The sequence below is a fragment of the Budorcas taxicolor genome, chromosome 17 (genome assembly GCF_023091745.1).
Source record: "Budorcas taxicolor isolate Tak-1 chromosome 17, Takin1.1, whole genome shotgun sequence".
Classification (NCBI taxonomy): domain Eukaryota; kingdom Metazoa; phylum Chordata; class Mammalia; order Artiodactyla; family Bovidae; genus Budorcas; species Budorcas taxicolor.
This window is the reverse complement of record NC_068926.1, coordinates 35,184,217-35,208,417: the sequence shown is the minus strand read 5'-3', so window position 1 is coordinate 35,208,417 and position 24,201 is coordinate 35,184,217. Positions and strand designations below refer to the sequence as shown.

General features: G+C 36.3%; 2 protein-coding genes across 2 annotated transcripts in view; one reads left to right on the top strand and one right to left on the bottom strand.

The window, feature by feature from the left end:
- FGF2 (fibroblast growth factor 2) overlaps positions 1 to 20,027 on the top strand; it is a 55,621-nt gene extending 35,594 nt beyond the window's left edge. Inside the window, 2 exon segments of the mRNA XM_052654445.1 lie at positions 6,170 to 6,273; positions 19,786 to 20,027. Coding sequence (XP_052510405.1) covers positions 6,170 to 6,273; positions 19,786 to 19,971 — 290 coding nt within the window. The 3' untranslated portion in view covers positions 19,972 to 20,027.
- A 235-nt stretch (positions 20,028 to 20,262) lies between these two features.
- Positions 20,263 to 24,201, bottom strand: part of NUDT6 (nudix hydrolase 6) — a 58,054-nt gene continuing 54,115 nt past the window's right edge. The window contains exon 5 of the mRNA XM_052654427.1: positions 20,263 to 20,838. Within this exon, the coding sequence (XP_052510387.1) occupies positions 20,441 to 20,838 (398 nt within the window). The 3' untranslated portion in view covers positions 20,263 to 20,440. The remainder of the gene's footprint in view (positions 20,839 to 24,201) is intronic.

Below are 24,201 nucleotides of genomic sequence, written 5' to 3'. Positions count from 1 at the left end.
TGCCCGGAGAATCCCAGGGACGGGGGAGCCTGGTGGGCTGCCATCTGTGGGGTCGCACAGTCGGACACGACTGAAGCGACTTAGCGGGAGCAGCAGCAGGGTGCACTGCATGACCTCAGTCCTTTATAGCTCTAACAAGTTAGTATTTATGGTTTTAAGATTTATCATCCTTTGAGCCTATTCAAAAGAAAATGATGCAAATTCCAAAAAAGGAGTTGCAAAATGTTTTGAGCCATAGTGGTCACATTGAAATAATCCTTTGGCTGGCTTTTTGGTTGTACTGTGTAACTAAATGTGTCAGATGTTAATGGTCTGAGCACTTGAACATTTGAGTAGTTTACTTACTGTAATCAGAGTTTGTTTCTTTGCTTACCTATCAAAATCATGTTAGAAAGACCATGTAAATTCTCCTTTGCTAAAGACTGTCAAGTAAAAAGTAGACAATTGTTTATGGATATTGTAGATGGGATTTAAGATGTAACTGTATTATGATGGGACCAAGTGATGACTAGTGAAGTGTGTGTGTGAAAGTCGCTCAGTCGTGTCCAACTCTTTGTGACCCCACGGACTATACGATCCATGGAATTCTCCAGGCCAGAATACTGGAGTGGGTAGCCTTTCCCTTCTCCAGGGGATCTTCCCAACCCAGGGATTGAATCCAGGTCTCCCGCATTGCAGGCAGTTTCTTTACCAGCTGAAATGGAAAAGCTTCCCCAATGGAAGCTTCCCTAATGATAAGGTTCTTCAATTTGATGCTTTACAGCTTTTGTTTTTATGTTACAGCAGAGGGGAAAAAAGTTGAATTTTAAGCTTGGATAACACACTATTTTTCCAAGTTTGTCTCTTACTGGACTTAAATATCAACATTAGAAAGCCATGAGAAGTCTTATGTTTATCCAAATTGTTGACTTCTGTGCTTCCCAAACCTGAACATAGATTGGTGGTCTCCAGCATGCTGAAAAGACCTGGGCTATATCAGGGTTCAGAGGTCCAATTTAGAAAGAAAGGTTTTCTACTGTAGACTATTTCTAAGAACTTTCAAAATGTAAAATATAATGTAGATACAGGAAACCATATAAAACAAATTCATACATTAATGGGTTATTACTAGGTGAACATTCTTATAGTCACCACTACAGAACTTTGCCAGCCACCCCAGATGCCTCTCTGTGTCCACTGCCTCTCCAATAAAGTACACAGATTTCTAAATACTTTGAATTTCTTAGTAGTTTCATCACAGTGATAGGCATCCTTAAATATTCTAGTTTAGTTTTGCTTTTTAAAGTATGAGCTTTAGTCCTTTTTTAGTCTCAGGTCCCCCTTCCATCTTTTTTTTTCTCCATAGTAATTAATTGATTGTTGAGGAAACTACATTATTTGACCTGCCAGGTTTCTCAGTCTGGATTATGCCTGTTGCTCGAGCCATCTCAGACGTGGCTGTTTAGGCTTTGTGGCTGTCTCCTGCCTCAGTCCTGAAATGACAATCTGCCTGGAATATAATTTCTTTTAATCTCCCAACCCTGTACCTTGTTTGTGATATTATCTCCTACATATCTTTCAAACCTTAGCTCAAATCTCATCTCTCCTAGAAAGATTCTCGGATTTTTTCATCTGGTAATATATGTCATTTTCCGTAATCTCATAGCACCTGTATAATACTCATGTACAATACCAAGGACATTACAGCAATGAGTTCCTTTATCCATTTTTCTTTTGCATGAGATGCTTTCAACTCACCAGATGTTCACAAGGTATTTCTATGCGCCTGGCATGGGATAGAGATAGATGAAGTATAGTTCCCTTTTGGATGATATACTTCTTGCATCTCTTTTAATTGAGATACTTCCTCTTCCTCTTGTTACTCGTAAATGCAGTTATTTTCAGTCATGTTTAATATGGCATACACTTGGTATTTTATACAGCATATAAAAATTGGCTCACAATGGATCAAAACCTAAATATACAAGGTAAAACTAAAACACTTAAGAGAAAAGCACAGGCATAAGTCTTCATGACCCTAGGTTAGGCAGTAGTGTCTCCGATACGACAAGCAATGAAAGAACAAAATCAGTACACTGGATTTCATGAAAATTAAAAAATGTTTATGCATCAAAGGATAACATCAACAAAGTGAAAAGAACCCAAAGCATGGAAGAATATATTTATTTGCAAGTCAGATATCTGTTTAGGGCTTGAATCTAGAACATATACAACTCAATGTGAAAAAGTCTTAAAAAATGAGCCAAGGATCTGAATAGACATTTCTCTAAAGATACACAAATAGCCAATAAACACATGAAAAGATATTCAGCATCAGAAAAATACAAATGAAAACTAAGAGATAACCACTCTATACCCAATCAAAATGACTATAATTAGGAAAACAGAACAAAAACCCAGGACTACAAAAAAAAGTGGCCTGGATGTGGAGGAACTGGACCCCTTAATTTCTTTTGGGAATGTAAAATGGTTGCTTTGGAAAACAATATGACAGTTTCTCAAATGATTAAACATGGTACCATATTTACTTTTCAGTATATGCCCAAGAGAAATGAAAATGTGTCTATACAAAATCTTGTACAGGAATGTTTGTAGCAGCATTATTCGTAACAGCCAAAAACTGGAAACTAAATGTCTATCAAACTGGGTGGGTAAATCAAATGTGGTCTATTCAATGGAATGTTGCTGCTGCTGCTGCTACTAAGTCACTTCAGTTGTGTCCGGCTCTGTGCGACCCCACAGACGGCAGACACCAGGCTCCCCCGTCCCTGAGATTCTCCAGGCAAGAACACTGGAGTGGGTTGCCATTTCCTTCTCCAGTGCATGAAAGTGAAAAGTGAAAGTGAAGTTGCTCAGTAGTGTCCGACTCTTCGTGACCCCATGGACTATAGCCTACCAGGCTCCTCCATCCATGGGATTTTCCAGGCAAGAGTACTGGAGTGGGTGCCATTGCCTTCTCCCCAATGGAATGTTACTTGGCAATAAAAAAGAATGAAGTGCTGATTCATGGCTATAACGTGAGTGAAACTTGAAAACATGCTAAGTGAAGGAAGTCAGTCACAAAAGACCACATATTGTATGACCACATTTATATGAAATATCCAGAATAGGCACATCTATAGAGATAGGAGGTGGATTAGTGGCAGCCTAGAGTTGGGATGGTGCTACTGGGAACATAGGAGGTGTGGGTGAAGATGTTCTAAAACTGATTGTGGTGATGGCTGTACAACCTTGTGACTGTATTAAAAACCATGGAATCATGAATATTTTACATGAATTGTATCTTGACTTAAACAAAAGTACCAGGGGCACCAATAGTTTAGTATAAGAGCCATTGACAGTACTTAAACATCATGGTAACTCTGGAAAAAGAACTTCTAAGCTGGAGTTAACTGATATGAACAATTCAAGTCAGCTAGGCAAATAAGCATAGGATTGCTTACCATGCTGGCAGTTTTTTTTTTTTTTTTTTTTTTAAGTATAGTTTTCAAATGACGATGTTAAGAGAATAAAGTCTCAGGTAAATGAAACCTACCTGATCTCAAAAGGAAAAAATGTCAGATCAGGTTAGTTGATGATGTTATTCTTATATTCCATATACTTACTGATTTGTCAATTTTTGCTTCAGACAATTCAATTCTGTTTGTTTCCTTGAGGTATCTCTCATGATTACGAAATAACTTTGCTCATATCTAGTTACACTAGTTGCCTTGAAGTCCACATCAGATACTAATATAGCCATACCAGCATTCTTAATAATTAGGGTGTGCAACTTACATATTTTCCTACATTATTTTCAATTTGCTCATATCTTTGTATTTAAAGTGCTTTTCTTGTAAGCAACATAGTTGGGTTTTGCCTTTTATCTTGTTGACAGTTTTTTCACCTTTAAAAAGTGAAGTATTTAGTTCCTTTATATTTAGTTTAATTATTGATATGTTTGGGTTTAATTTGCCATCTTGGAATTTGTTTACCCCATTTGTTCTTTGTCCTTTTGTTTCTCTTTTCCTGCCTTCTTTTGGGTTGTAGTTTTCCATATTCTACTTTTCTGAGACAAAAATGGCCCAGCTGTTAACTATTGGGGTAGTTCAGGAGTTAACTTTGCTCTTGAACTCTACCTTGTCTTTTCAGATCTCTCTTCATCCTCCTTTTCATTTGGTGAAGGCTCAGTGCTTCTCCGGGGCTCTCAGCTCTGTTCTGCTTCCATTCTTCAGTGGATAGCTGCTTTGCACTCAGCAAAGCCTAAGTGATTTCAGAAGGATCTGAGGCTCTTCTGTTCTGTCTTCTGCCTGTCGGGTGTGATGGTTGTACACTAGGTGCAAGCTCTGTAGGAGAGAACTGGCAGGTGGGTATGGAATTGCTCTTTGATATCAGCAGCTGTTAAAAGTCTGTAAAAGTTCAGCTGGTTTATTCATACTCCCCATTTTGGCAGGATTATTCTTCTTCCTATTAAAATGAAAGCAGGTCATCTCTTTTTGGGGGGAAGGGACCCCAAATGTGGAATTCTTTAAGTGAAATTGTGTTTGTTTAGATCTCTTTATACCTCAGATCTGATGGGTTTTTAAAGAAAATCTAGGATTTTGTGGATTATCCAGCTTCTTATTGATTTAGGCTCTGGTTCCGTCTATATTTTTATGGTTATATGGTAATAAACACTTTTCAGGCATTGACAGTTTACTTTTTAGTGGCTTATCAAATAACGGTATCCAAACGTGAATTCCCAAGGAATCTATGAAAAGCCAATGAATAAATGAATGACATTTACTTTTGCTTCTGAGTCACTGGTATTGACCACACGTTAATATCCATAATCTGCCTTATGAACAGTAATTATACATTTACAAAATGGTGGGCTAGAGCTAGGCTAGTTTATTGATAAAGTGCCAGAAAAAAGTATAGTGATTGTGCAGTCATGAGCATTTATACAACCTCATGAGTTAAAAAGAGATGCTCATGTATCATATATGACTTAACGATCTAATCATTAATAGAATTTTGCTTATATTTGCCAAAAATCTTATTTTCTACATTTTTCCATAATGTTGTGAAAAACTGTTTTCATGACTTGACTATATTCCTTTTACTTTGTATCTTATTTATTTATTTATATTTTACTTGGTATCTTTTAAGGTTCTGCAGAAGAATTTCACCTGAAGTGACTGGTACATTGAGGAGAATCAGACATAAAATTAAATGTCCAATAAATGTCTTTTTTACTTGATTCCCTTTGTGGTAATTTATAATGCAAGTTATGAGAAGCACAGTTCTGAGAAGGCTGACAGTAAAGAGTTAATTTGACTTACCAAGAATTTCTTAAGTTTAACTGGCCCCAGAACCTGTTTTTTTAAGTAATCTCTGTTACTCAAAATACATTTTGGAGAATGCTGCCTCTGAATAGCAAAAGAGAAATTTTAAACTTAATTTTCATTGAGTTGATTACATGAGTATTTGTCCATCTACCATTATCATGCTTATCTATTTTTTTTTCTGACGATCTGGTTAATATTGACAATGTACTGTAACACATAGGTCATCCTCTTCAGGATCTTATAGTCTGAAAATCTTCATCACACCATATAAGCAAGTTAAATGTAAACATTATTTTTTTGCAAATATCTAGTTGAAAAACAAAATCTATATATCAAAATATGTCCATAAAGAAAGATGAATACATTTGGCATTGTATTGAAGGGAAAGCTAGAAATAAGAAACCAAAGGAAATATAAACCAAAAGATAATAGTGAGCAATTATATTTTATTTGTGAAGAACAGGTTAAAAATAGCTTTTAAAGAATTTAAACAGTAGTGTGAAAATTCTAATTGGTTTATATATTTATGTACCCTTCAAATATGTACACTCAAAAAAAAAGACTTTAGTTAACAAGGCCAAGTAGAGGTAATTACCTATTCAACAAGAGAAATTCTCCATCTGTCCCTCTTATCAGCTGACACTGGAGTGAGAAGGGAGTCTGGAGGCACTTATGCTCTAGTGGGTCATTCGCTCTAATAGAATTTAGTTGACGTTTCACCTCGGCCCCCAGCTCCTTGCCAGAGTGGACTAGCTGGTTGCCTGCATGTTGCATCTTTTCCCTGTATGTTGCATAAATGTGTTATGTAGATGCTTCATTTTCCTATGATGCTACAAAGGTAATTTTTCTGTTATTTACAGTCAAACTACAACTTCAAGCAGAAGAGAGAGGGGTTGTGTCTATCAAAGGAGTGTGTGCAAACCGTTACCTTGCTATGAAAGAAGATGGAAGATTACTAGCTTCTGTAAGTAATGCTTTCTGTATTTATATATATATTTTAAATTTAAATGTATTTATTTTAATTGGAGGCTAATTACTTTACAATATTGTACTGGTTTTTTCTTTAAGCTGTGAATTTACTAGTTTTGGTATTTATTAAATTTTTATTAAGGTTTTGCAAATATTATACCACTTAATCTTCATATAAATAGAGTATTATACTCTTATTTCACAGATGCAAGAACTATAGTTCTGAAGGAGCAATAAAGCAACCAAGAAAACACAGCTCGTATGAGGCAGAGTCTGGAGGGCACGCCAGGTGGTCTTGACTGTCTTGACTCCCCAGTAGGCACTCTAATTCACTGCATTTTGCTGCAAAGCTATTAAACTTTAGTTATAAAAATATATTGTGCAGTTGTCTGAAGAGCATTGGGATGGATATATAAATTTTGGGTATGAGTTTTTAAAGCTTCTTTAAAATTTGACATACAAAACACTATATAGAATACTCTTTGCCAATTCCATGTACTGTAGCCTACCAGGCTCCTCTGTCCATGGAATTTTCCAGGCAAGGGTACTGGAGTGGGTTGCCATTTCCTTCTCCAGGGGATCTTCCCAACTCGGGGATTGAACCCAGGTCTCCCGCAATGCAGGCAGACACTTTACCCTCTGTGCCACCAGGAAAGCCTGTGGACTCCTCACCTAGGTACAGATGCTCGCTCTGCCACTTATTAGCTGTGTGTTCCTGGGCAAACTATTCTGAGTTCATTCCCTTATCTATAACGTAGAGACAATAATGATCCTATCTCAGTTTTTGTGCAGACTAGTTTATATCAAGTGCCAAAATCAGGGTCTCTTATACATAGTAGGTGCTCAAATTTTTTACCTCCTCCTCCTGTTCTCATTTATATATAAGGTCATTTATGAGCAGACACTTTTAACTTTTTTTTTGACTTTAACTTTTTATCACTGCCACTCCAGGGTCCTCACTCCTGGTTAGTATCTTCTCCATTAATGCAGGTTCTCTGTCAACTTCCACCATTATAATTACAACTGGGATTGCAAGTGTGTTGACCAGACTGCGTGGGGAATGATGCAGGGAAACAGAGCGGTATAATAGACACAGACCCTCCTTGTGTCATTGCAGGAGTAGAAAAGACATGTACCTAGAAGTGTGTATATATACAAACCTCAGCCATGACACCAGTAGCAGTTAGAAGCTCTCTATAACTTTCCTCACAGAAGGGATCTAACAATACTGGTGTTTTGAGCTTATACAGATAGTTTTTTATTTTTTATTTTTCTGAGTGAAGATCTTTGGATTTCTTTTTAATTAACTTAATGGTGTGTAGTTGACAACGTCACATTAGCCTCTGCTGTACAGCAGTGTGAGTCACTTATACATAATACATTCTCTTTAAGACTCTGTTCCCATATCGGTTATTAGGGTTTGAGTAGCGCTCCCTGTGCTATACAGTAGGCCCTTATAGTTACCTGTTTTATACGTGTGTATATGTCAGTTTCAGTCTCCTAATTTATCCCTCCCTCCTGGGTGATTATCAGTTTGTTTTTTACATCTGTGACTCTATTTTTAAAATAAATTCATTTGTACCATTTCTTCAGATTCCACATATAAGCAATATCTTATGATATTTGTCTTTGATTTACTTCTCGCAGTATGACAATCTCTAGGTCCATTCATGTTGCTACAAATGGCATTATTTCATTTTTTTATGACTGAGTAATATTTCATTGTATATACATACCACATCTTCTTTATCCATTCCTCTGTTGATAGACATTTAGGTTGCTTCCATGTCCTGGCTATGTAAATAGTGCTGCAACAAACACTGGAGTGGCGTGTATCTTTTTGAAATATGGTTTTCTCCAGATATATGCCTAGGAGTAAGATTGCTGGGTTATATGGTAACTATTTTTGGTTTTCTGAGAAGCCTCCATACTATTCTCCATAACGACTATACCAATTTACATTCCCACTAACAGTGTAGGAGGGTTCTCCTTTCTCCACACCCTCTTCTAGCATTTATTGTTTGTGGATTTTTTAATTACCGACCATTCTGACTGATGGGAGGTGATACCTTATTGCTCTAGTAATTAGTGATGTTGAATGTCTTTTCATGTGCCTCTTGGTCATCTGTACATGATCTTTGGATTTCTGAAGGGACTGAAACATACTTACAGAGAAAAAGAATATTCACTGAGTGATCATGTGATTAAGATATATTTATTATTATGTTTGTGATTTTTGCAGGATAAAAGTCTAGGTGTAGTGGTGCTTTCTCTCTCCCTTTCTGTAACTAAATAAAAATTTAGAATGATCTTCAAGAATAGTCAGTGTCTTTTGAGTGTACTAGTGGCACCCTACTCCAGCACTCTTGCCTGGAAAATCCCATGTACGGAGGAGCCTGGTGGGCTGCAGTCCATGGGGTTGCTAAGAGTCGGACACGACTGAAGCGACTTAGCAGGAGCAGCAGATACTATGCTAGGCATTAGGATTATAAAACTGAATGCAAAATGGCCTATGCCTTTAATGAGTGGCAGTCCTGGGGAGGCAGAATTGTAAGTATTTGTAGTAATGTGTAAGGGGATTGATATGTTCCTTTTCTATCTTGCATGCATGCATAGTAATATAGGAAAGGAAGTAAAATGTTTTGAGATAGGAAATAGTATAGGAAAGGAAGTGATTAAATGTGTCTAGCTTGGGGGAGATGACCTGTAAGAGGATTGAATGGAGATTGGGTTATGGGTAATTTTAGGACATAGCACATGCAGAGACATGGATGCAGGAAGCTTACTAGGAGTCTCTCCAGAAGTACAGTTTACTACTGTGGGAGTGTAAGGTGCAAAGGCAGTACAAGGTAGAAGGGAAGAGATGTGGCTGGAGAGGCAAGTAAACTGTCTGCTGAGGTATCTAATGTGTCATGTTGCAGTCAGCAGTGGGAAGCTGTGAAGTGTTTTAAGAAGACACACATCAGATTTGAATTTGAGACAGTTCTCTTGCAGCAATGTAGAGGATGGATTGGAGGGGGCCAAGACTGGCGGAGACAGACCAGTTAGAAAGCTATGGGAATAGTCCAAGCAAGTGATAAGAACATGGCAATAACCGGATGGAGCAATGAAGTTGATCAGGTTTAGGACTGGAATAAAGGAAAAAGTCAAAGATGACATCTGGGTTTCCAGTGTGGATGAAGAGGTAGATGAGAAAGGGGTTAGAAGAAAAGAGCAAGTTCTAGGAAAAGGTAATACAGGTTCAAATTTAGTCTTATCTAGTTTGAATTGTCTAAGAGAAATTCAGGTGAAGATGTGTAACTACATAGTTGGAATTATGGGTTTGGACTTTAGAGGAGAGGTCTGTGTTGACCTCGGTGTCATCAGTGTATAGGTAGTGGATAAACAAGTGGAATGGATGAACTTTCCTAGGCAAAAAAAAAAAAAAAAATATATATATATATATATAGCAATGAAGACTACTTGCACGTCTTCCACTGTTCTTGCTACAAGCCTGTTGTCAACTCAAGGGATGATGTAATACTTGAGAATGTACTGAAGTAGCATGTTAAATATTTCCAGGACAGTAAATCTAAGGTTAACTCCAGTACTTTCACCTCGGGATGTGACAGACACACACAGTGTGAATCACTTTGTCTTCTGTAATAGTGTTGATTTGGCTACCACCAGACAGTAATGGTGGTGGAGATAAGAAAGGAGATTACAACATTAGCTTCTGTCTTAACTATGGACAACACTAGTCAAAATGGTTTCAAAGCTCCAGACTTTGCTATGTCTGTCTCAGTGAGTGACTTCAGATTCTTACCCTGTGGTTTTCCATTATTGAGATTAGAAGATCCAATAACCTGGTAATCATGGTGTTCCTGTAAGATCGTCACTGGAGGGGTTATTTATCTTGAGAACATAGGTTGGAACATAGGTTCATCTGTAATGATAAAAAGCTCTATAATTATCTAAAGTGATGATAACAAGCTATTCTACTTTATTTAGGAAAACTTTTTTTTAAATTGAAGTTTAGTTGATTTATAATGTTTTAGTTTCTGGTATACAGCAAAGTGATTCAGTTTTACACACACTGCACCTGGCAGTTTAGTCTTTGGGGTTGCAAGAATTGGACACTTCTTAGCGACTAAACCACCACCACATACATACACACATTTTTTTCACATTCATTTCCCTTATAGATTATATAAGACACTGAATATAGCTCTCTGTGCTATAGACTTTTTTGCTTTTTTTTTTATATATAGTAGCTTGTATCTGGTAATCCCAAACTCCTTATTCTTCTTCCCCATTGGTAAGCATTAGTTTGTTTTCTTTGTCTATGGGTCTGTTTCTGTTTTGTAATTAAGTTGATTTGTATATTTTTCAGATTCCACATTTAAGTGATATGTGGTATTTCTCTTTTTCTGTCTGACGGACTTCACTCAGTATGACAGTCTCTAGGTCGATCTATGTTGCTTCTATGGCACTATTCTATTTTATGGCTGAGTACTATGCCCTTGTGTATAGATACCACATCTTCTTCATCCATTCTTCTGTTGATGGATATTTAGGTTGAGAAGCTACTCTACAGTGCATCTCTGAAACTACTGGGGTTGTAGAAGAGAAAATTTATGACACTAGACCTAAAAACTGAGCTTTCTCCTCATTCTTACAGAATACTCTACAAGTTAGAATTCAGAGAATTCTGACTCCTTCTCTTGGTAAATAGGCATTAAGTGTCCCAAACTTGCTTCTGTACCATCAGAAGCATAAACTACTCTAAAATGAACAGTGTTTTCTAGTGTCTCCCTTAGCTAATAAGCAGGACCTTTCACAATGTTTATGGTCACAGCATTTTTAGTCTTAAATATATTTCTGTCCCCTTGGAAATGTATTAATTCTTCCTGATAAAACAGACTTCCTTTAGATTGGTACATCAAGAGTTAAATCAGCAATGCTCAGATATTTACCACAAACTCTGTAGGGACAAAGCCACAGTTGTTACACATAAATGGAAAATTCAGGATTTATCAGTTTTCTTTGAGGAATGGCACCAGCCAAGATCCATTTGTTCCAGCTCCCGTCCTAGAAGCTATTCCTGCCAAGTTCATGAGTTAATCTCTAGTCTTACGATTCAGTTTGTATGGCTTTCTGCCTTGTGTTTCAACAGCCATCCTCTTTCAGATTAGTCTGGGTGGGCTGTGTCAATTTTCAGATGAAAAAGTAAGTATCCCTACTCTCAAACCAAGGAGGTGGTTCAGTAAGTGGCATACTTCTTGGAGCCAGATCCATAGGCATTGGGCTGTCAACAGCAGCTTTTAGATACGAAATTAAAAGTCTTGACCCTTGGCTATTATTATCATCTTGCCAACATTTACTGGGTTGAAATCAATCACTGATGGTGAGACATCCCATAGCTAGGGATGTCACCGGAGACCCACTCAGGTGACTTCCCAGAGACTACTGGGCATGTAAGAAAAAAACAAAACGACTTTGCATGTAAGTCCAAGGTTGTGACCAGTAGCCATCACGTGGGGATGCAGATGTTCCTTATTATGTAGAGACACTGGATTTATGAACTTGAACTTGCCAAAGGCATAATTCTTTCCACTCTTCTTCTACGGGGCCCTATTTCAAACAGCTGTATTATGGCACATCCCTGGGTTCTTCTGCATTTCCCCGTGTGTGATTCCTACACAGATTTGTAAAACTTGTTTCCCTCCCCTCAGAAAGAGCATTCTGGATAAGAAAACATTCTAGTTTCTAGGAGTCACATTAGGTTGACTACCACCAGTTGAGACTATAAAAACAAGACTTAAGTTGTGTACCTCTTTTTTTTTTCCCCAACATCTTCACATGTTAAGGGTCTTCTCCCCACTCTTCGAAGCTAGAAAATATAAATGTACAAGCAGTAACTAAATTTATCTGCGAAAGCATAAATTAAGGCTGACATTTGAGTATTCTTTAATACACAAGAGACTCCTTATTCCACTCCATAGCAAGATAAATTTTGTTGCTATGAGCAACAGAAGCCCATAACAAATATTAGAATTTGATTTCTCCAGTGTTCAAAAATTGCATATAATAAGGTTAACTGTGATCTTAAGTTTAAAATCACCAAACCTCAGTGTTAGCACCGGTATGAAAAAATTTGCCTGATCTTTATCTGCTGGACAGTTGCATGTTGTTTTCTATATTACGTGCTATATTGTTATAACCTAAACAAAATAACTTAGTATTAGAATGTATTTGACCTGTGTTGATCCATATGAAATATGCAAAAATTATATTTGAGGATACACATTTAATTACTGTAAAATACTTTTTCACTTATCAAATAGGGGGCCTTATAATGAAATGAAACTTACACACATAGTAAAGTAAGGAAAAGATTTTTGAGGGTTCACTTAGACTGGCAAAATGTACTGATTAAATTTGTCAGAAAAATGCAGTAATTAAAGAGCAATATATATCATTTTAATTTTCTTTAAAATCATTTTTAAAAGATAAAAAGCTTCCCTGGTGGCTCAAACGGTAAAGAATCCATCTGCAGTGTGGGAGACCTGGGTTTGATCCCTGAGTCAGAAGATGGCCTAGAGAAGGAAATGGCAACCCACTCCAAGTATTCTTGCCTGGAGAATCCCATGGTCCGAGGAGCCTCGTGGGCTACAGTCCATGGGGTCTCGAAAAGTAGGACATGACTGAGCAACTGACACTTAACACTAGATTAGATGCAAACATTACTGCATATTAAGAACTACTGCTCTTTTTTAGAAACCAATCATAAAATTTTACACAGGCTACATATATACTACAATATTAAGATTAAATTTACTTTTAACTTTCCACACTCTGTGTGTCTTATTTTGTTCTGAAATAGTCAACACTGATACTGACATCATGTCTGTCTTTAATTCTCAGAAGTGGGGTAAGCAAAAGCATTTTTGGATTTATGTTGAGCAAACTCATAAGTTAAAACTGCAACATCAAAGTACTGTAAAAGAATGAATAATCCAAAAAACAGCATGGTGGAATGGCCCTAAGGGTCAGTTTAACAGAAGTGGATGAGAATTCTGAGGCAAATATGTAAGGACAGGAGATTGGGGTGAGGGGGAAGGAGAGGAGAATTTACTCTAGTTCTTTTTTTTCTTTCTTATACTGTGCCAGGGCTTTAAGATTGTTTGAAGGCTTAAAAACTGTTAAAAACTGGGAGGGATCTTAAAGATCATCTAATCCAATCTTATTTTACAGATGAGAAAAGTAAGGTTCAGACAGGTGAAGAGCTCAAAGTTACAAGTTAGTTAGGGATCAAGGCAAGACTGGAACCCAGGCATCTTGACTCATAAAGATCCTCACAGATATTGTTAGGACAGTCAAACTCTTCAAATGGGCCAACTGGCTTAAGTTTCCTTAGGGACTAAATAGTTCATAAAAATGAGACTATATTCTATATTTCAATACTTATTCTGAATTATTCCTTGGTCTTAGCTCTTTAACGTTTATTTCGATTTTGCAGTTTCACTGAATGGTATTTTACTATAGCCTATATAAAATAGTTTCATTTATTCATTAATTTAATAAATGTTTATTGATCACTTAGTATGTGCCAGGTACTGATACAGCAATAGAAGAAGAACAACAGAAGACAGTCTCTACCCATATGGCATTTATAGTCTGGTGAAATAAAGTAGATACGTATATATAAATAAATGATGTATCTGGATGTTTTAGAGCACAAAAATAAATGAGATGCTTTTATCCATCATGGTGTAACAAGAGTCATTAAATTCAGTTACTTGAAAGATGCTCTTATTGTGGTCACACTGTAGCGCTAGGGTCAGGTTTTAAAAATATTGATTTTAGAATAGTTTTAGGTTTTCAGTCAAGTTGTGAATATATAATACAGAAAGTATCTATCTACTCCATTCCCAGCTTCTCCTATTAACATATTACATTAGCATGGTATCTCTGTCACAACTAATGAATCAAGATATTGATATATCATTATTAGCTAAAGTTCACACTTGATTCACATTAGTTTTACCTCATGTTCTTTTTCTGTTCCAGGATTAAGTTCAGGATGCCACATTTAGTCATCCTGTCTGTTCAGTCTCCTCTATACTCTGACAGTTCCTTAGACTTTCCTGTTTTTGATTTGACAGTTTGAGGAGTACTGGTCAAATGAGGTCTTTCAGTTTGGGTTTGAGTGATTAGACATGGGTTCTAAGTGTTTGGGAGGTAAATCACAGAGGTAAAGTGCTATATTTTCATTGTATCATATCAGAGAACAGACTCAGCACTAGTAATATTAACCTTGATCACCTGGCTGAGGTAGTGTTTGTCTCTGCTGTAAAGTTAATCCTATTCACCCCTTTCTGTACTGTATTCTTTGGAAGAAAGTCACTATACACAATCTACAGTTAAGAGATTGGGGGGTGGGGATGGGTGGGGTTTATGCTCCATCTCCTTGAGGAAGTAGCTACATAAATTATTTAGAATTCTTTTGTATGAGAAATTTGTCTATTCTCATTTATTTAATCATTTTTATCAGTATATGTGCATGGGTATTTAATTTTATGCTTTGGGTTATAATCCAAAACTTTGCTATGTATTTGAAATTGTTTCAGCTTTGACCACTGGGAGCTTTTTCAGTTGGCTCTCATGCTCTTTCACATACCCTAGACAATGTGGGCTTTTTTGAATATTTCCTTATCTTATGGCCTCTAAGAGTGCTCCAGGCTTATCTTGTATATTCCCTACTCCAGCCTAGAATGAGCTATTTCTCTAAGGAGCTTGGTTCCTTCTAATACCATTAGAAAATGGTATTAGAAACCAAGATATGGGTGTTTGCTTCTAGGCAGCCTTACCTGACAGGGCAAGGCATATAGGCATATACCAACCAGAATATACATACACATATCTATGAACAGTTCCTGATTTAACCATGTGTATGGTTTTATATTAAAAATGAGTACATGCTGATGTATCCAACCCTAATCCACTTTAGGGTTGGATCACATGAACCACTTTAGTGTTCCATGCTGGCTTGTCTATAGCCACCTACTCCAAGAGTGAGAAACCTGGTTCCTCCCATCTCCTGCAATTAGTTTTTCATTGTGTGTAAATATCTCACACTGGTTCACTTTAATTTCCTTTGAAATTTCAGAATGTCTAGATGAAATACAAATCAAACTATTAAAAAATGTTGAGTATGCTTTTTCAAACTTTGTTCAGTTCTTTGCTATTTAGATTCCTACAAGGGGTCAAACTTCCAGCCCACACCATCTTTAAAATCATTAGCATCACTCATCAGTATCAACAAATGCTTATTAAGTCCCTTATCTTATTAAGATCCTAAGCTATGCTGGTTCATGTACATAGCATTCAGGAAAGTCCTAAAGTGTGGTCTACCACTGACACAAGACAGATTTATATTTAACTCTCATACATGTACATCTACATGCATTTTTTAGATTCCATACCTTTTAGAATTGAGAATAATGGTTTACTGAAATTATTGTAACATACTTCCTAGCTTTGAAATAAATTATTACTTTTCAAGTTCCAATTCTGTGGTTATTAGCATTAGTATGAGGGAAAGAAGGTTAAGTGATATCTGTTACATAGTAAGTGCTCAGTAAACATTATTTTTCTCCACTAGAATACCTACTATTCATCTCAAACCCAACATGTCCAAAACTGAATTCCAAATCTCTCCCTATAAAACCCATTCCCACTCATAGCCTTCCCCATCTCAGCAAGGCCATCACTGAGCACTAATGTCAGTGCCATCTTTGATTTCTCTGTATCTCTTACCCTGAACATCTGATCTGTCAGGTAACTCTTGACAACTCTACCTGCAGAACACATCCAGGAGGAGACAGCTTCTGATCCTCTCTGGTGCCACCCCTGTGGTCTGAGCCTCCCTCTCTAAGTTCCTGAGCAAGCTGCCAACAGGTGTCTCCACATCTGCCTTTGGTCCAGAGTAATCCTGGAAAAATAGATCAGATCATGCTCAAAAGTCTATAGGGGCTTTTCATTTTCTTAGGATAGAAGCCAAAATATTTGTAATAGCCTACAACTCTTATATCTTATTACTTCTCTGCCTCATTTCCTATTCCTTTTCTCCTCCAAACCCTCTGCTTTATTTAACCCTCTTGCTGCGCTTCACACTCTAGGCATGATTCTGTTGAAGGGATTTTACACTGGCTTTTCCCTCTGCTTGGCATGCTCTTCTCTGATATCTGGAGGGTTAACCCCACCTCCTTCAAATTTTTGCTCAGATACCAGAGCCTACTGTTACTATGCTATTTAATACTGCAACCTAGTCTGTACCCCCTACCATTTCCATCGTATCCTATTCAGCTTTATCATATAATTTACTCATTTATGCTAACTGTTTATTGTATATCTCCACCAGTGAGAATTGGAGCAGCAAAAAGGGAGGGATCCTTGTTCAGATTTGTTCCCTTATGTATCCCAGTGCCTAGAAGAAAATATATGTTAAATGAATAAATGTATTATTTGAACTATGTGCTTTTTGTGTCCCCAAACTATTCCTAAATTTTAAAAAATGGAAAATTAAATTTGATGAAAAGGTATCTGATAGATACATGGGCAAAGGGTATCTACAATCTGAAGTTACTAAGAGCCTTGAATCTTGGATTCCTCATTTGTCAATGAATATAATATTGTGTTGGCCAAAAAGTTCATTTTGACTTTTCTGTAATATGGTATGAAAACCTGAACAAACTTTTTGGCTGACACAGTAAATAAAATGCTATGCATGAGAGCAGCCAATAACCATGAATTAAGGGATTTCCTAGCTCCTGGGCCTATGTAAAATAAGGCCTTGAAGAACAAGTTGTATAAGCCCTTAGAAGCTACTTATCTACTTCCTCTGTGATGTCGCTTTTCCTTTTCTCATAAGTTTGAAATGGTGAGCAGTTAAACACTGAGTATAAGAAAAAAGCTCTGTAAATATGTTTATAAAGTTAAAAAAAAATTACACTGCATCAATTTTTAACAGGAATACTGACATCACAGCCAGTGAAGAGAATTTGTAAATTCAGAATGGAAGGAACTGAAAATCACTTAAAATGGGATGTTAAATGCCTGTTTTTAGTGAGACTGAATTTTGGCCCTGCTACCCATTAAAAAGATGGGAGTTTGTTTTCAAGTGCAGAGCAGCAGTTCAGGAAACTTACATGTCTGAATGTTTGGCACAGATGCAGTTTCCTTCTCTCCTCTCTGTGGAACAAGAAACCCGTTTTAAAAAAATTGTGGGTTCCATGATGTATTATCCACTTAATCCCTGGTATCATTCCTTTTCTCTAAAATATTAGCAGTTGGCTGAGAAGGCATATATTATTGGTATGGTTCATATCCCATTGGCCAAACATTATAGGTGGGACACCCTTGAGGCTAACCAAACACCAAAAAATGAGCTTATCAACACCCTGAGGATAACTGATGGGGGTTAGGTCTGCTTCTGGGGAATTAGCCCGAATCTCAATGGTGACCTTTCATGTTATCTTTATGATTACATGACTTTTCCTTTAACTCTACTCTTCTGCTTCTGATCTCAAACCTAGAATAGGGAAGAGGAAGATGTTTATTGCTGGCACTGAAAAATGACAAGATAACCTGTATTACTTTAACACATGAAACACGATAATTTCACAAAATATAGAGTGAAAATACTGGCTATACAATATTCACATTAGTATATGTATTCCACTGTTATCACAGTTGAATCTCTTTGAAAACCCCAAGATAGTCCTATGTATCATACAGCTGTTCCTTGTGCAATGTCTGCTTCTTTGTAAGGCTACCTGTGATTTATTTGCAGCAGAAAGTCTGATGAAGTTGCTTTCTTAGTTGCAAAAAATGAGCAAACTAGATAAATCTGCATTTCAATTTATAAAAGTTAACTGTAGTCAGAACAAGCCAAGTAAAATTCTTATCCCTAGAAGCTGACTAAAGGAGCTAATATTCACTTTTAGGGCTTTTTCAGTACTTTACTTTCAGAACACTGATTATCATGCCAGTTCTTTTCATTGCTGTACTTACATGCTTTTCTCATACTTTGTGCCACTGTGTTTATCTTAGAACCAAAGAATCTGGGAAAAGATTCAAGTCTTTTGAATGTGGATTTCCCTAAACCTCAAGTTTCCTAGATTTGAGTATGTAGAAATCAGCTGGAATCTGGTATGGTCATGATACAAAACCATAGGTTTATGTCATGTATCTGTGTACACATGTTGTATTTATATGTGGAGATATGTGTAAATTTATATGGTTTTCTATATAAAATTATCATCCTACCCTACTTAGTTAACTAATTGTTAACGTAAAATATAATTTTTCTTCTCTTCCCTTAAATCAAGTAAGTCACTTGTTGACTTTCCCCCCCAGAGGTCAGTAAATATCATCAGTGCTGCCCTATGAAGCTGATTTTTGAACATTTACCTGAAATAATGCAACAGCCTAATAGACTCTATAACTTGGAATACTATTTCCAGGTCTCACGATTTGTAAATCTAGCTATTTTCCACCTCCTCTAATAAACTGTTGAAGTAAAAGGGCAGAGTAGTTTCCCTTCCCACAGAAACTGTCTAGATTATTTATTCCTCATTATCTATTAGTATTTTGAGAATGCTGTGCTGTGCTTAGTTGCTTAGTCATGTCCGACTCTTTGAGACCCCACGTTCTGCAGCCCACCAGGCTCCTCTGTCCATGGGAATTCTCCAGGCAAGAATACTGGAGTGGGTTGCCATGCCCTCCTCCAGGGGATCTTCCCAACCCAGGGATCGAACCTAGGCCTCCTGCATTGCAGGCAGATTCTTTCCTGACTGAGCCACCAGGGAAGCCCTTGAAAATGCTAACTGTATTACAATGTTCCAGTACAATTTTTTGGCATTATATACACTGGTAGTTTTCTGTACAATAAATTATTCTCTTTATGCCTTAGAATCAGTGTTAGTCACTAGGAAAACACATAATTTAAGGAATAAATTCTGTTTCTTTAAGTATTACTAAAACCCTTCTTCTTTATGGGAAGGTTACCCATGGGTTACAGTACTAGAGATGGATGGACCATAAGTACCTAAGTAAAAGCCATTGCTTTGCGTTTCCCTAAATGTAGCATGCTTCCTGTTACTGGATTTATCCTTTGTGGAGACCACTGAAAATCTATATTCATGGGATGTTTTAGGTCTGTGCCAGTGTGGTTTTTAGACCACCTGGGTGCTTTTGCTGCCCAATATCTGACCTGTCCGTTGTGAGGCTGCAGGATGGTCCTTGGACTGCTCCTCCAAAGAGATGTGCTTCAAGTTGTCCTGCTGATATGCTGTGTTCCTGTCCTGCATCTTTCTGCAGAATAAGAAATCTGTGTCAGATTTTGGCCTGTTGAGTCTTGCTAGTTTAACTGTCCTGCTGAACCCAAAGCACTGCGTACTATTCTTTAAATATTTAATATGAAAGTATCACAACAACTACTAATTTTTCCTTTATTTTGCAGAAATGTGTTACAGACGAGTGTTTCTTTTTTGAACGATTGGAGTCTAATAACTACAATACTTACCGGTCAAGGAAATACTCCAGTTGGTATGTGGCACTGAAACGAACTGGGCAGTATAAACTTGGACCCAAAACAGGACCTGGGCAGAAAGCTATACTTTTTCTTCCAATGTCTGCTAAGAGCTGATCTTAATGGCAGCATCTGATCTCATTTTACATGAAGAGGTATATTTCAGAAATTTGTTAATGAAAAAAGAAAAATGTGTACAGTGAGCTGCTCAGTTTGGGTAACTGTTTAGACTGTTTAGATAACCTTTTATCTAAGAGTAAGATATTTAACCATTGCCTTAGTTTCTTTAAAAGAAAAGACACAATAACAGCAAAAATTCCTGGAAAATGTATACATTTCCACTTTTTATATAGCATTCCTTTTATCCAGTGAAACTTACTTAAAGCTACAATCTTTCATACAGTTGCTTTATTTGAAAAGAGGCTTTTAAAATGTGTACAAACAAGTTTTCTTCATGGAAATTATAGACATTAGAAAATTAAAGTCATATTTAGTCATTAACCCAAATGTCCACTACTTCCTATAATATGGCACACATTAATCTATATGTACAACTTAAACATTTTAAAAACATGTAAATATGAATTTAATCCATTCCTGTCATAGTTTTGTAATTGTCTGGCAGTTTCTTGTGATAGAGTTTATAGAACAAGCCTGTGTAAACTGCTGGCAGTTCTTCCATGGTCAGATCAACTTTGTCAAACCCTTCTTTGTACCCATACAGCAGCAGCCTTGCAACTCTGCTTGTGATGGGAGTCGTATTTTTAGTCTTGACTAGATCACTGAGATTCATCCACTCACACTTTAAGCATTCATGCTGGCAAAGATTTATGGTGAATGAATATGGCTTTAAGCGGCAGATAATATACATATCTGACTTCCCAAAAGCTCCCGGATGGGTGTGCTGTTGCCGAATACTCAGGAGGGATCGGAATTCTGATTTTATACCAGTCTCTTCAAAAACTTCTCGAACTGCTGTATCTCCTACATAAAAGAAAATATACAAATCAATAACAATTATACTTTTATAAATTTAATCAAATATTTTCAGATAAGGAAGCATTATTATGTAAAGGTTCAAAAGGTGAAAGTTTACCCTAAGAAAAGAAAGCTTTCCCTGTAAACTCTGTCCTCTGGACATCCTGAAATAACAAAGTATTTTCTTACCACTGTATAGCTAAGAAGCTTTTAGAATACTGAATATTTCTTTGGCTTCTACTTGCAAGCTTACCCATCTATATATATGTATTTTGGGAGTCACATATTTTTAAACTCTTCCTGCTTTAGTTCCCAAAAGGTGAAAACACAGGTTGCAAAGCTGTAGTTAATATTCCTGTATATTTTTTCATTATTATCTTGTTCCTGATTATCCATTAAAACTGCCTGAACTGATAAACATTTGAAGTAAGAAAAAGTGATCCATTCTTCTTTACAGAAGTCTGTAGAGCTGCAGAATGTATAGAACTAGAAAATGATTCAAATCATCCCTGGTCTCTCCTGGGACTGTCAGGTCTCTGAAGTCATAGAGCAGATTTCGTTATAACCATTTTGTTATGCTCTTCTAGTTATTCTGTCAGTGGAATCCCACCATGGTAATTTCTGGCATTTTCTTTGTTTCTTGCTGTTTCAAAGAACTTGGATTCATTCTTCTAACACCAAAATGCTACAGTCATCAGAAGTTAAAAAAAAACAACTGGCAATTTACAGAATTTTATAATATTATACCAGGGTTTTCATTTTATAAAGTTGATTTTTAAATAATATGCAAATTTCTAGGACAGGATTTTTATTGCTATTAACTTATTTTTGTGGCTGCTCTTTCTAAATATCCAGATGAACCTCCTGACTGGGATTTCTGTAATTTTGTGATGCTGTCATTGTCTCCCAAAGTGTTTATGAAGAGCCCTTTAAAAAGCTGCCTTCCTTGTCTATTTTCTGGGAAGTTTCACAATTGCCACAAGTATAGATTTTTGTTCAACTATCTTTTAATGCCTTCATTTTCTTGTTTGTCAGGTTGTAAACTGTATTTGGCTTCTCAGTAGTCCTACTAGTGAGGAATAGGCAAGGAAGAGCAAGTAAACAAGAAATGTTGCAATGTTTTTTCTAATAACAGCTCTGGAAATAAGCACAGGAAAAGTAGTGTGTAAAATATGACATCTGTCTGCCATATTTGAATTCTATGTGAACGAACTTTTTAATTGAGATTTGCCAAAGATCAAATAAACATGGTTAGAAATTATATTTTTAAACTGAAAATAAAAAATATTTATGTTAAGAAAAGGGAAACTTGGCTTAAGAAAAATAATTTTTGTTGTATTAAAAAACTTGTAGTAAGTTTGTTAAAGATTGTGGCAGTAGTCTTAAATTTTACATGTCATTTGCTGATCTGACTTAAAAATTGTTTAAATGTTTAAAAAGTTCTTTAAACATTTTAAAATGACCATGGGGGTCTTGTTTAGCTCTTAATAACACTAGTCAAGAGTTTAGCATTTAGTTCCTGTGTCTAGCCTGCTTGTATGTTATGGAAGCACGGGATGGGGCTGGTGAGTGAATCTGCCGGGCTTAACCATCACCACAGCAGCTGATTCAAAATCAGCACTGCCTGGGTATTTTGATCCATTTAACTTGAATCATGATGTCATTAACTAGACTAAAAATTGAATGGGCAAATAAGTGCTTTTAGATCTAGAGGAACCAACCCCTTCTATATTAAGATTGAAATCTCTTTTCCAAGGATTTTATGATGAATTTAAAAATTTTAATTTAGATAAAGTTCTTTATTCGCTTGTATTATTTTAAATGTACTGTAAGTAAACTGAATAATGGTTTTATAGATTTGAAGAATATAGGAAAAACCAAGAGGGTTTTGTTTTTATTTTTGCTGGTTGAAAGATAGAAATGTTTAAAAACATCATAGTGTTTTATTTAGTTAAAGGACAGTAATGAAATGGAGTTTATATTTGTTACTTCTATTTTGTAATATTTAATAACAGGATTAGGTTGAAATAAAATAACAGGAAAAACTGTGCAGAATGTGGATTTTCCTGGTGTCTCCCCCTCACTCTGGTACACTGATGAGCTCTGAGCAGACCCCACTGCTTTACAGACCTTTGGCTATACAGGGGGTTCTCTTCCTGTCAGTGCTAATGAGATTTTTTTTCTCCCCCAGAAAGGCAGCTTCTGTTTCTAACCTTATCTATAGATACCTTTGTACTCTGCTTCATTTACCTAATACTTCTCAAGGAATGAAGGATTCCAAACAAATGAGCTTCTTATTTTAACTAGTGTTTACTGCTTAAGAGCCAGTATGAACATTTGCACATTTATGATGGCGGCAGTCCTATTACATACTTTCCTAAAAACAGAGTTTAAAGAAAATAAATAATTCCTGGTTGATTTGGCTTCATCATTAACAGTAATCTATTACTGTACAGTTTCAAAACAGAAATGTACTCTACATAGACATGGTCTTTCAGATCTCTATGTCTCTTATCATTTCTAGCTGCTTTCAGAGTTTTATCACTTCTGAGGCAATGCTTCAGTTTTTCCTACTCCTAGGCAATATGGTAAATGCCAGTTGCTGCTTTTTTCTTAATTCCATATGGCTGGAGGCATTAAAAACAATCTCTGACTAGGTGGATTGTTGTCATAACCACAAATATTTTTAAAAAGTTGTGAATTTCTAGTTATATGGACTTGAAATGTTCCGGAGTACACTCAAACCTAAAGTGTACTTACCTGGTATGGAAAATGTGTTTATTTACATTTAAATATCTCTGAAATTCAGAATATCGATGAAAACTCAAATGAAGAAAGTTATTCATTTGAGAAGGCAAAGTTCAGAAGAGGAAGTTCTACAGACTTCCTATAGACTGCTGTTTGCCCAGTATGGATTAGATAAGGATGTAAAACAGACACTTAACTAGTTCACATGATCTCATATCACATAAGGATAGTGTGAGATAATCAAGAGTTCTAGAATAAATGGCTTTTTCTTTCTGTACTGGCACTACTACAAAATCCTTTTATTTCAACAGAAGACCTAGGGAAGCCTAAGCTAAAGGTTACTAAGTACCTAAAAACCAAAATCTGCTATGATATATTTGAATGTAGTGAATTTATTTATAGGATGTTAGGAGTTGGCTCTATACTACGAATAGGGCATTTTCATCTGTGGAACACTAAAAAAATCATTTCAAGTATATATATACATTTAAAAATAATTTAGGACACTGCCTTCATATAAATGATGGCTAAAGAGAATAGGGGACATATACACACTGAGGAAAAACTCATAGAAAAACAGTTAAGTATGAAATGAGTTATCTATTGATTTATTATGATAAG